The sequence below is a fragment of the Nematolebias whitei genome, chromosome 16 (genome assembly GCF_014905685.2).
Source record: "Nematolebias whitei isolate Nwh7 chromosome 16, NemWhi1, whole genome shotgun sequence".
Lineage (NCBI taxonomy): Eukaryota > Metazoa > Chordata > Actinopteri > Cyprinodontiformes > Rivulidae > Nematolebias > Nematolebias whitei.
The window spans coordinates 38,204,991-38,218,547 of NC_056513.1; the positions used below are offsets into that span (position 1 = coordinate 38,204,991).

The 13,557-nt window shown below is 40.6% G+C and overlaps 1 protein-coding gene across 1 annotated transcript in view; it reads right to left on the bottom strand.

Moving 5' to 3' along the window:
* Positions 1-8,269, bottom strand: part of LOC119422509 (ectonucleoside triphosphate diphosphohydrolase 7) — a 41,167-nt gene extending 32,898 nt beyond the window's left edge. The window contains exons 1-3 of the mRNA XM_037689885.1: positions 8,087-8,269; positions 7,656-7,739; positions 6,985-7,167 (exon numbers count right to left, since the gene is read on the bottom strand). Coding sequence (XP_037545813.1) covers positions 6,985-7,167; positions 7,656-7,663 — 191 coding nt within the window. The 5' untranslated portion in view covers positions 7,664-7,739; positions 8,087-8,269. The remainder of the gene's footprint in view (positions 1-6,984; positions 7,168-7,655; positions 7,740-8,086) is intronic.
* Positions 8,270-13,557: the final 5,288 nt, after the last annotated feature.

Here is a 13,557-nt window from a genome sequence, read left to right on the forward strand (position 1 = left end):
ATCTTGCCAGTGAACATCCAGATGTTTTCAGAAATGTCTGTTGTAATGCTTGAAATGGGGAAATCATGGCCGTATGGTTTCCTCCTTGTAAAACTTGCTAATTAATTATGTTGTGGTTGAAATCAATTTGCCAAATTAATGTAAATGTTTGATGTTAAACTTTGATTCTGTTAATAAATGACCGCATTCATTTGATGGGTCAAAGAAAATTAACGCCTCATGTTACATTTAATTAATTTCAATGCACGATATTATTCAGTCCAGAAAAATGAATGAATCCGTTTAATTTATGGATAATATATCACAGATATATGTTCATCTACAAGAATGTATCATTTTAAGGGAAAAATCTGTTGTTTCCAAATTTCATGGCGTCAACAAATCCCAAAAAAGTTGGGATAAGTCCATTTTTCCCACTGTGTGGCATCCCCCCTTCTTCTTCCAACACTCAACAGACGTCTGGGGACAGAGGAGACCAGTTTCTCAAGTTTAGAAATAGGAATGCTCTCCCATTCATGTCTAATACATGCCTCTAACTGTTCAATCGTCTTGGGCCTTCTTTGTCGCACCTTCCTCTTTATGATGCACCAAATGTTCTCTATAGGTGAAAGATCTGGACTGCAGGCTGGCCATTTCAGTACCCGGATCCTTCTCCTACGTAGCCATGATGTTGTGATTGCTGCAGAATGTGGTCTGGCATTATCGTGTTGAAAAATGCAGGGTCTTCCCTGAAAGAGATGACGTCTAGATGGGAGCATATGTTGTTCTAGAACCTGAACATAGTTCTCTGCATTAATGGTGCCTTTCCAGACATGCAAGCTGCCCATGCCACAAGCGCTCATGCAACCCCATACCATCAGTGATGCAGGCTTCTGAACGGAGCGTTGATAACAACTTGGGCTATCCTTGTCCTCTCTGGTCCGGATGACATGGCGTCCCAGTGTTCCATAAAGAACTTCAAATCGTGACTCATCTGACCACAGAACAGTCTTCCATTTTGCCACACTCCATTTTAAATGACCCCTGGCCCAGTGCAAACGTCTGAGCTTGTGGAGCTTGCTTAGAAATGGCTTCCTCTTTGCACTGTAGAGTTTCAGCTGGCAACGGCGGATGGCACGGTGGATTGTGTTCACTGACAATGTTTTCTGGAAGTGTTCCTGAGTCCATTCTGTTATTTCCTTGACAGTGGCATTCCTGTTTGAGGTCCAGTGACGTTTAAGGGCCCAGAGATCACGAGTATCCAGTAGAGTTTTACGGCCTTGACTCTTACGCACAGCGATTGTTCCAGATTCTCTGAATCTTTTGATGGTGTTATGCACGGTTGATGATGATAACTTAAAAGTCTTTGCTACTTTACGCTGGGTAACACCATTCTGGTATTGCTGCACTATCTTTCTGCGCAACAATGGTGGAATTGGTGATCCTCTTACCATCTTGGCTTCTTAGAGACACTGACACTCTGAGAAGCTCTTTTTATACCCAATCATGTTGTCAATTGACCTAATTAGTGTTAATTGGTCTTCCAGCTGTTCATTAAATGCTCATTTTCCTTTTTCCAGCCACTTATTGCTACTTGTCCCAACTTGTTTGGGATTTGTTGACACTGTGAAATTTTGAATCAACATATTTTTCCTTTAAAATGTTACATTTACTCAGATTAAACTTTTGATCTGTCATCTATGTTATATTACCAATAAAATATTGACATTTGCCATCTCCACATCATTGCATTCAGTTTTTATTCACAATTTGTTTAGTGTCCCAACTTCTTTGGAATCCGGTTTGTAGGTCCTAAGATCATCATCAACAAACGCAAATTACAGATCCCTATAGTCAGGTTCTGGAACAAACAGACAATAATGGTTTACAATGAGCCAACTCGTCCACTGCAACCATTGTTCAGGTTGGTACCATCTGGCAGAGACTGCTGGTTCCACTGGTGAAGAAAATGGTACAAAAAGTTGTTTGTTCCCTCTGCGGTGGGTGTCTTTAACAGGTCCTCTTTAATTGCAGCATCACATGACAAACCACTTTCTGCTGGGATGCTCCCATATGTAGCTTGTATTTTAGAATGGTTTTATTGGGTTAGCAAAGCTTTTTAAAGTTTTGTCATTTTTAACTTGTTTTGTATTTATGAGCCAGATGTCAAAGATAAATCTCCATCTCGTGAAACCTTATGGACAATAAAGTTATATTGATTGATTATTGATCGAGAGGTTTCTGCTGATGGGCTCTACTTGTTTGCCCACCATACATGCCGCTGTGCATTATGGGTAAACAGCTCTACTTGTGTACACAGGTTATTGTTCCAGAAGTCTCCCGTTTGATTCAGATGCAACTTTGCCAAACCTTCAGTACTTCCATCGATCCATTTTCTTTCCAAGTTTTTCTGTACAGGGTCACAGGGAGCCGGTCTCCAGAGGTCAACAAGTCTTCTCAATAACTTCTGGAGTAGGAGGCGTTTCCCAAAATCAACACACAGATGTTCTGTTTGGTGAAAATGTTGGTGAACACAGACTGTTGAAACTCTGATCACTGTCTCACCAGCATCACAAAGTAGAGTTATGAAGTCATAATGAGCAGCAGCTGTCAATCATTCTTGTAGAGACAGATAACATACATGTTCCAGAATATAATAAAGAATTATTTCACAATGAATTTATCTTTTTTCTTTATCTTGCAGCAGTCCCAGCTGAATGCAGGCAGCTTAAAAACATAACTTTGTTTTCTCTAACTACAGACAAGGTCATGAAATCTGATCGATGTCAAAAGCATCATATTGTGAACATTTGAATAAGACAGTTTTAACTTTATGACTGTTTTATCCTCCCAGGCTCTCATCGAGGTGGCAGCTTCTGTTTTTTCCTCCCCCGTTTTTCCTTCCTCCTGCTCTGCTCTCTGTCTGACTGAAGCACCTGGGTCTCATCTCCCGAACATAAATTAAGAAGATTATGGATTTGGTATCGTGGGCGTTCAACTCTAGTGATAAGATTTTTTCATCAAAGCGACAAGGTCCTGGAGAACCGGCATGTCCAGCTGAGACTCACGCTGTGGCGTACGTCATGGATTCGTGGGGAGTGTGGCAGATGATGTGTCTCTCAGTTCTGTCTCAGGAGGATGTTGAAGACGTTTATATATTAGGAATTATGATAGCAGGGACTCTGCTTTTTGGCATCAGCAGAGCTCTGTTTTATAGACTTTTGAAGAAGACATCAGCAGCAGTTTCGGCCATGGTAAAGCTTCTGAGTCAGTGTGAAGGTCTGGTCCTCACTGTGGGAACTTTAAATCGTCTGGTCTACGAGCTTAACCGTAAGGTGGAGGCGTTTGAGAATCGCAGGCCACCTGCGGCTTCTGGGACTCGTCAGCGTGGTGGGTTTGACCTTGAAGGAGACTCATAGCATGGATCAGTGGAATGGAATCCCACAATTAGGCATTTTCAGAACCAGAACGCCCAGATGGACTCAAGGCTGAAGAAAAAAGTAATCTGTCTGCCTGAAGGAAAACAAGAATCAAGCTTATCTGAATCTGACTCCTGACGGCCTCGGAGATGGGCCGACTACCAATTTCTCCTGGGACATGAGTACCCAAGGACAAAAGCTTCATCTATCGCAACCCCCCCACCCCCTTCAGATTCATGTTCCTCAGGGGAAAATCAACCACTTAATCTTTTCAAAACACACTGCCTGGCCCCCCAAAAAAGTCACCACCATAAGAAAAGATCACATTCTAATATTTGGTTGGATCACCTTTAACTTTGATCACATCATTCATTCTCTGTGTCATTGTTTCAATAAACTTCTTCAACGTCACAAGATCTATTTTCATCCAGTGTTGCATTAATGTTGCACTAAGATCTTTCATTGATGACGAGACACTGGTCATGATGGTGCATCACTTCACCTGCCTCTCTTCTTACCCTGATGCACCATCACTCTGGAACAGGGTCAATCTGGACTCATCAGACCACATGACCTTCTTCCATTGCTCCACAGTCCAATCTTTATGCTCCCTAGCAAAATGAAGCCTTTTTTCCCAGTTAGCCTCATTGGTTAGTGGTTTTCTTAAGGCTACATCTGTTCAGTCCCAGTCCCTTGAGTTCCTTCACATTGTGTGTGGAAATGTTCTTACTGTCTCTATGAACCACAGCCCTGAGTGCTGCTGGTGTTTTTCTTCCATTTAATTTCACCAAACATTTAAGTGATCGTCGATCACGATCATTCAGGATTTTTTTCCGGCCACATTTCTTCCTGGAAGACGATGGGTCCCCACTGTCCTTCCAGTTTTTAATAATGTGTTGGACAGTTCTTAACCCAGTTTTAGTAGTTTCTACAATCTCCTGAAATGTTTCCTCTGCTTGATGCCAATGATTTGATCTTTCTCAAACAGACTGACATCTTTTCCACGACCACTTGATGTGTCTTTCATCATGTTGTTGAAGAAATGAGAAGCAACTCATTGCACCAGTTGGAGTTAAAGAACTTGTTGCCAGCCTTGTTGGACAGGTTGCCATTCAAACCCATGTCATGCTTCCATTTTCTTTTGAGGAAAAAAACTTTCCCTGCAACCTTCAAAACAAACCATACTTGTTCAGTCTTTCTAATAGTCTTGTAATTGGATATGTAACGATCCGATACCAATATCGGTACCGATGTTGAAAAAACTTCTGGATCAGGTATCGTGACAATGTAACCGATCCATGACTGGGCAGATCTATTCACTCTAAAGGCTCCAGTGTACTGCTGCGTACGTCCGTTCACGCGTGCGTACGTACGCGTGTACTGTACGCAGAGGGTTCAGACATGATAGTCCAGCGTCCACCCTGAGCAGCTGCAGAGCAGCGTCACAGACAAGGGGCGTTTACCTTCGGGACAAATTGAGGTCTCTGATAGGTCATTTGCTGACACGCCTACTGGATTGATTGAAAGGTCAGGGAAAAAAAAGCGAGCGCTGGCAGCCTCAGCCACAGCGGTGTTCTGTGTTTATATGTTGTTAATAAAAAGATCAAAAAAAAAAAGAGAGCGCTGGCTCTACAGCCCACACATCAGACCAGCCCACCAGGAAATCTCCAGACCCTCCTGCAGCCACGCTAGACCTGAGTTTAATTCGCTCGTGACAAATTCCTTCATTTCTCACCATTTCAGTCATGGCATCAACAGAGGAGGAAGAGATCTCTGCCTCTTGGCAAAAAAAAAACAAAAGAAAAGGCCAGATCAGAGATGAAGAAGAGGAATTTAATACATTGGTGTCGCATACAAAACAGTCCGTCGCTGGGCAGTTTATTGTGCGACACCGCGTACACGTCAGCGGTCGTAAAAATTTGAAATTTGCACGAAGGGTATGCTGGGGGGTACGCACGTACCTCTGCGTATGGATGTACGCGGCAGTATACTGGGGGCTTTACTCTCTAACTTTGTGCTCTGAGTGACAGCACGTGCTAGCGTACTGACTGAAAGTAACTGGAACTAAATCAAAGTTGTGTTGTTTTTACATGTTTGACCGGGTGTGTGAATCTCTTGGTGTGTTTAATGTTCTGTTGTGGTGCAGTTTTCAATAAATGTGTAATTCAGTACATTCATGACTGCGTTTAACAAAACAAATGTTTTAAGTTAATTCAGCTCTGGGTTTGTAAACTTAAACATCGAGGTAGAAAACAAAAATGGCTGAATCATCTCATCTGGACCCGTTTCTGAAACGGGTCCAGATGAGATGATTCAGCCATTTTTGTTCATTCAGAACAGTTTCTTGGGATCGGATCGGTATCGACCGATGACAAACAGCAGATATCTGTATCGGATCGGAAGTGGAAAAAAGTGGATCGTGCATCCCTACATGTAATGACCTTTACTCTTTAACCTACTAACTAAAGCTGCAAACTAACTCTTGTTGGAGCTGTCGCTCTTGTGTTTTGTCATTTGTGAGCATTGCACAGTCTGTCCTTGGGGTGAACTGACTGTGACATCCACTCCTGGGGAAACTAGCAGCTGTTCTAAAATGTTTACCTGAGAATAATATTTGTAAATGTAAAATGATGGACTCCAAATAGTTTGCAAACCTTTAACAATTTGATGATTGATGAGCAGCAACAGCTGCTTCTATACAGTCAAAGCTGATTTCTTTCCAGCTTGGCATTGTGCTGAACGCTCCAGACTAGTAAACTGACACAAGTCCTGCTTCATAGAGATTGATGGTATTCAATGCATTTGATCAGCAGCACCTGGCTGATACTGACCCTCTTAAATGATGTTGAAGCAGCACAAGCAGGTTTGGTTTTGTACTCTGAACTTTTCCAGTTTGGGCTTTGTTGTTGTGCACACGAGGTTAAATTTGAATCATTTAGAACCTGAACAGGCTGGACTCTCTCTTTTCTGTGACTTTACAACATCAAGTCTGGTAATTCTACATCAGAAAAAATGTTCTTATCCCAAATGCTGAGAGAAAAGGCCCTGAGAAACGAGCAGCTGTAAAAACACCGGAGCGTTGCAAATTATCTTAGGATTTATGTAAAAAGATAAGAAAATAAAAACGTGCTGCTTTTAGTGTCTACTTGAACTCAATGTTCTGTGAAAGATACACACGACAGAATGTGTTTTACTCAGTAGTTGTACATCTTACTGGTCAGTTCAAACAAACAGTCCTCAGTCTCTCATGAACTTTGTGTTCTCATGCTGGAAAAAAGAATAAAACATTTTAAAGTAAGGAAACTAAAGTAGATGCAGGACACTGAAATATGTCAAGTCAAGCTTTATTGTCAGCTTTCCTTGTGTGCTACACTTACAGAAAATCCAAATGGACGGAGCTCATTTCTGTTTTTGTGTTGATTTCCAGCAGTTTCCTTCAGATACGATGGCAGCTGGTTTTTACTAACTCCAGCTCTTTTGTACATTGAACACAGAAGAGGACATTTTGAGCAGCTCAAAGCTCCACCGTTGTATTGTCTGATTCCCTGCTATTTGATTTTCAATCACTTGTCAAAGTTTCACTCACTTGTTGACCGGGGCCCTGGACCGCCGCCGGGTGCCCCATAGCTGCCTCTGGTAGGTGGCGAGCAGGAGTGCAGAGGTGATGAAGAGCAGCAGCAGAAGGATCAGCCTCTGTCTGGTGGCACAGTTCAGAGACAGCAGGGACACGCTGCAGTACCACGAGGCCGGCAGGCAGGACACAGTAATCCTGTGCAAAACAAACCCATAAAGAACTGAGTGGAGTGGCTGAGGCAGCATGCACATCAAAAAACACTATCACACAACGGCACAGTGATATCGTTTTATCCAGTAGATTTGTAAAATTAGCTAAATATCTCATGAACCACTGGATTAAAAACTCTCAGAAATTAAATACTGGCTGTACATCTACAACGGATTAATTTTACGAGATGTCCACCACAGCTAATATACCTTAACCTACACCAAAGTGTCTATACCTTAGAGAATTGTACGGATAATAACCTAAAACTTTGTGTGGTAGGAGCTGAGGACCATTTGAAATACGTGCTCCAAGCACTGACACAACACAGTCCAGGATTACTGGACTGTATCGCCAAGCTACTCACCATCTCTCATCCTTACATGATCTTAGTTACAATGTGTGGGATGAAAGCAGCGGGTGATAAGCATTCCTTCCAGGGATGTTCTGTATTGAACTGTGAATAATGTTATTACCTGGCCATGTGTGTCAGTCAGCCAAAGAGCAGGACGTGTCGATCATGGTGTCACAGTCTCTCCTGGATCCACAGCTTCACTTTCCTGAGCCCAAGAAAGAAAACCATCCGACCTGCTGCCCTCTCTTAAAGCACTCAACATCAGGATTATCCTCCAGACAAACACATAATAAATGTTCATTTCTAGGATGTACACTTTGCAAAATAAAAAAGCTAAAGAAAAGTTTAGTCTTAGCCATTTTCTTCAATAAGGTCACCATAAGTGGTTTATCTGTCTGTTATATAATTGTTGCGAAAGGAAAAATGTATGTCAAACAAACAAACAAACAGATAATATTGTCTTGTTTCTTGGTATTTCCATGTGTAACCGCTGAGTTTCGGCTAACATAAGAACTGATTATTATGCTAACACGACCTCTCATATCAACTTACCTAAAGACGCGTTTCCTCTGCCATGACAGTAAGGTCAAAAATAAAATTACATTTATCTTTTCCAAATTAAATGTAAATATAAAACGGTAATCTTCTCGCTACACTTCACAGGAACGGTTTTAAAAGACGACGACGAGCCGAAGACCAGGAAACAACCCGAACATCTTCTCCAGGGCGTCCGATGACGTCATCAATCCACGCGGCTGCTGCCTTTAGAAGCCGTAAGAATATTCTAGTTCATGTTATATGCAAGTGTTTTTAATCACAATTTTAGATGGTTTGAATTTATGTTTTACTGTTTTATATAAATATAAATATGTTGATAAAATATTAAGAAAAATACTGCTAAAACACCTCTATTAGTTTAAAAATTGACGATAGTTATCAGATGACCTACATTTTATCTGAACCTGAATGTATCTTACGTAAAGATACTGTAGCTTCACAGACACAAAGTTTGTTTTCTCAGTCATCCAGGTATATAACAACAAAAAAGGTTGAATCATGTCATCTGGACTTCGTTTTTTTGTTAAAAAGAAACGTTTCTGGGTAATACCAGATGGCTAGGCCTCAGACTGACGAAGCCTCTTGGATGAGGGGCGAAACGTTTCTTTTTAACAAAAAAACGAAGTCCAGATGACATGATTCAACCTTTTTTATTGTAGCTTCACAGGTTTGGCGCGTTAAAAGTGACAACATTAAATAAATACGTCATGAAAAAAGTTACATTATATAAACACATTTATGATTAAAAAAATGTACAATTAAATGTCCCTTTAAATCATTAAATGTATCATTTAAATCATTAAATGTATCATTTAAATATTTAATACATCATTAAATTATGAAATTCCCAATTAAATAATTAAATTTACCATTATTAATTAAATGTACTTTTTAAATAATTAAATGAATAAAGTACTTAAATGTCATTATCAAGAAAAATTTCATTTAGAAATACATGTAATGATTTGGCTCTGTATTTATTTATTTTGTGGCTCCTTATCCATGGCTCAGTGCAGCAGTGTCATCATGAAATTATGTAAACTGTCAATCAGTCAGACCCATTAAACTCAGTGGGTGAGACTAGTGTGGCTCATTGACAGACCCACAGCAAGTCAAGACAAACTGACTACAGACTGACGGGCAGCCAGAAAACACATTCCAAAACATTAGGGCAATAATAGTCTTAAAGTAGATTTAGAAAACTACTTTCATGAAACAACTTGGAAACTCTATAGAACTAAATGAAGGAAATATGAAAATGCTGTGCAGAGCTGCTATGAGAAACAAGAAATGTAATCAAAGTCAATCTGAGGCAGAATGCACAGAGTCAGACTGCAGTCGGAATGATGTCATTGATGTCTTGATGACTTTCCTACACTTCCGTACTTTCCATTTTCCTGCTTGGTGGAAGTTGTAAAAATGATGGATGACCACAGCATCAAGCCTGTGAGGTTCTCGCTGTTTCAGAGTATAAAATGCTACCAAACAAATATGCCATCCATTTAAAGGACATGTTGGAGGAGGAGGAAGGCACAGATGTCTGGCTGCTCATATCATCACAGTCCCTGTGACCCACATCTTCAATCTCTCCATAAGACAAAACTCCATCCCAGACACTTGAAAACAGCCTTTGTTCTTCCTTTGCTGAAGGGAGGAGACCCCACCTCACTGAACAACTATGGACCAATCTCTAAACTCTGCATTTTAGCCAAGGTTCATCACTGATGCATCCATACATTTCTTTGCTGATGACACAGTTGTTTATTGTCGAGCTAAAACTGTTGCTAAGGCTTTCCAGCTTTTGAAATCTGCATTCAACATCATCCAGACTGATTTGTTCCACCTCAAACTTGTCCTAAATGCCGACAAAACCAAAGGGATGCTTTTTTCAAATAGGAAGTTGGTCCCAGCAGTTCTTCCTCTGATTTTATCCTCAAATGGTGTCCCCATTGAGTTTGTTGATTCCTATAAATATTTGGGTATCTTGGTCGACTCACATCTTTCTTTTAAGCTCCATGTGGAAAACTTGATAAAGAAACTGAAAGTTAAACTGAGTTTCTTTTTCAGAAACAGATCCGGTCTATTTCTGAATGCTAGAAAACACCTTGTATCTGTGACTTTCCTTCCCTCCATTGATTACGGTGACATTATTTACATGAACGCTCCTACAAGAACCCTGCAGATGTTGGATGCTGCAGATGTCGGATGCTGTCTATCATGGTGCACTAAGATTCATAACTGGCTGTGATTATCGTACCCACCACTGCACCCAGTATCCACTGGTTAACTGGACATCATTAACTTCACGCAGACTCTCTCACTGGTACATTTTCATCTTTAAATCACTTCTTGGTCTGCTGCCTTCATACATCTCCTCCTACATGTCTCTGTGTGAGTGCAGCTACAGCGTGCGCTCTCAGGACATCATTACCTGCAGTGTTCCCTCAGTGAGGACTGAACTAGGCAAAAGGGCCTTCTCCTACTCCGCTCCTGTTTCCTGGAACATCTTACAAAACTATTTGAAGCTCTCGACCTTTGACCTCTCTAAGTGTCTTTAAGAATCTGTTGGACACCTGGCAGGGTCCAATGCTGACATGTTCCTGTTGTTAGTTTTCTACATTTGTCTTGGAATCTAGCTGTTTTTTCTTTTGTTTTGTTTTGCTACCTTTTCCTTTTAGCCATCCTATTTGTTTAAAAAAAACAAAAAAAACTGTAGTATGCTTTTTTATAACTGTTTGTTGTTGTTGTTGCCCATTGTTGTCATCTTTCTTTGTTGAAATCAGGTCTCTCTTGTAAATGAGTCCTCGAGGCTCAATGGGATTTACCTGTATAAATAAAGGTTGATTGATTGAAACGGTTTCTGTGCACTTACCTGTTAATATTAGGAAGCCTTTTAGTTGACGATTAGGTTAGCCGGATGCTAACTCGCTCCGGGGAAGTTTCGCGGGTTTTGGTAGTGGAAAGACCGCGAAAGCCTACTACTCCGGTTTTAGGAGTTTTATTTTGTTTTGTTTGAATAATATTCTGTGCTATATTAAGTTCGATGTTTGTTGTAGATCTTGTAATCACATTTTAATCAGTATTAAGTTAAAACCCTGTGTACATTTTGATGTTTACACTGGTTCATGTGCAGTTGAATGTGGTAAAACTGTAAAGCAGTGACTGATCCTGTGTAATGCGTTATACCTTTGTCGTCTTCATTTCAATGTGGGACTGTAATGTAAAATGGAGAGTAGGTTAATGTGTTGAAAGAAATTTACTTTGGAAAAGTAATTGATTTATGGAAACAGTAATATCAAACATGAGTATTGTACACTGTTAAAGGTTTGTTGGTTAACAAATAAATGAGACGCCATCTGGACAAGAAAGACAGCGCTCCGATTATTATTGCTGTTTCCTATTTTGTCATTCTTCAGGTTGCGCTCATCACTGTTGCAGCCATCCTGACACTCGGGACCTGTAACACAGACATGTTCCTGTTTTTAGTTTTCTACATTCACCTTAGAATCTAGCTGTTTTTTGTTACTTTTCTTTTCTTTTTACTTTTTTTTTTTAGCCATCCTATTTGTTAAAAAAAAAAGTATGACTTTTTATAACTGTTTATTGTTGTTGCTGTTGTCCATTGTTGTCATCATTCTTTGTTGAAATCTTTGTTGTAAATGAGTCCTCGGGACTCAATGGGATTTACCTGTCTAAATAAAGGTTGAATGAATGTATCGTTGTTGTTGTTGTTGCTGTTTTTTCCTTGTTTCTTTGTCCAAAAAGCACCGTTATTATTCAGTTTGTCATTTCTATTAGTGGACACGTAGCACAACCATAAATAGACTGCAGATTTATGATGTAATGTTGCATATTTACTTTATTCTTTACTTTAACACACCTTCTGTCTAACTTAGGATTAGTAGCACAACAGTAAGTTATGGAGGGGACAGAGCTTCTTCTGTCGCTGCTCCAAAATTATGGAACAATCTCCCTCTCCCCATCAGTGAGCCCCTTCACTGTCCACTTTGAAAACTCTTTTAAAAACACATTTTTATTGCCTGGTTTTTGGCACAGCCTGAGACTTACTGTTGCTTATTGTTACTGCTCTTTGATTGGTCTTACTGTTTGAACACGCCTTCTGTCTAACTAGCACAATCACCTTTTGTGCGGGAGACCTGAGTTCTTAACACATCTAATGTAATTATGAATGCAATTTTCTTGTGACCGTTGCAAAAAAAACTTTTGGTGAAAAAAAAAGAAAAACATTTATAATTTTGATCTGTAGTGAAAATTAATTAAATGATTCTTGTTGGGATGTATAAATAAAGTAAAAGTAGCAGTACATTCCAACATTTTTCAGTCAGGTCATCTGGACAGTTTCTTTTTTTTTGTGCTGAAACGTTTCGCCTTCGATCCGGAAGGCTTCATCAGTCAAAGAGACCATCTAATCGCAAGCAGAACTTGTTTGTTTCACCTCATCCACAGTGTCACTGAACTCATCTGAACCACAGAAAACCAACCAGTTAACATTGTTGTTTTATTAACTTCACAGTTGTTTCAGTTTCTGGTACTTACTGTTGTGGTGAGCAGCTCTCTGGGTTCTACTAGTTCTTTCACTGATATAGCCTCAGGTGATCAGAATCAGTTTTATTATCATTGTACCAAGATACAGAGAGAATATGTCCGTACAGTCGTCCGAAATATGGGCGGAGTGCACGTAGCTGCTGCTCTTTGAGAGCACGGCCTCTTCTCCTTTTCAGAATACTTTTTTTGATAGAAAAGACAAAGCCAAGAGGAGAGGATAGTGGCATTACAAAAAAAAGTTCTCTTCACACCTTGTCCTATCAGGACATGATTTAAAACATCAACAAACTCTGCTAGCTTCACATTTATGAACATGTTACATATACATTTAACGACAAGGTGGACCATGAAGCACTAACAGACAGTCCATTTAAGATGATGGTCGGCCGGCACTGTTCTGATAAGCCTCCACAGAAGTTCTCGCGGGGGCGGGTGGGGGTGGGGGGGTGATAGACGAAGTTTTAAGTCCGCCTGTTTTCGAAGCCGGACAGCACGGTGACGCAACTGGTAGAGCTGCTGCCTCTCAGCAAGCAGGTTCCTGGTTCAAATCCCAGTCAGGGGGCCTTTCTGGGTCGAGTTTGCATGTTTTCTCCGTGCATGCGTGAGTTTCCTTCAGGTACTCCAGTTTCCTCCCACAGACCAAAAACATGTTAGACAGACTGGTAACTCTAAATTGTCTCTAGATGTGAGAGAGAGAGTGAATGGTTATTTGTCTCCATGTGTCCCTGTGATGGACTGGAGACCTGTCCAGGGTATACCCCGCCCCTCGCACAGTGATTTCTGGACATGGACACCGGCGACCCCCGTGACCCAAATTGGAAGAAGCGGGTAAAAGGTAATGGCAGGATGTATGGATGTTTTCAAGGCCAACTAGGGAGTCAGATTCAGATGAGCCACAA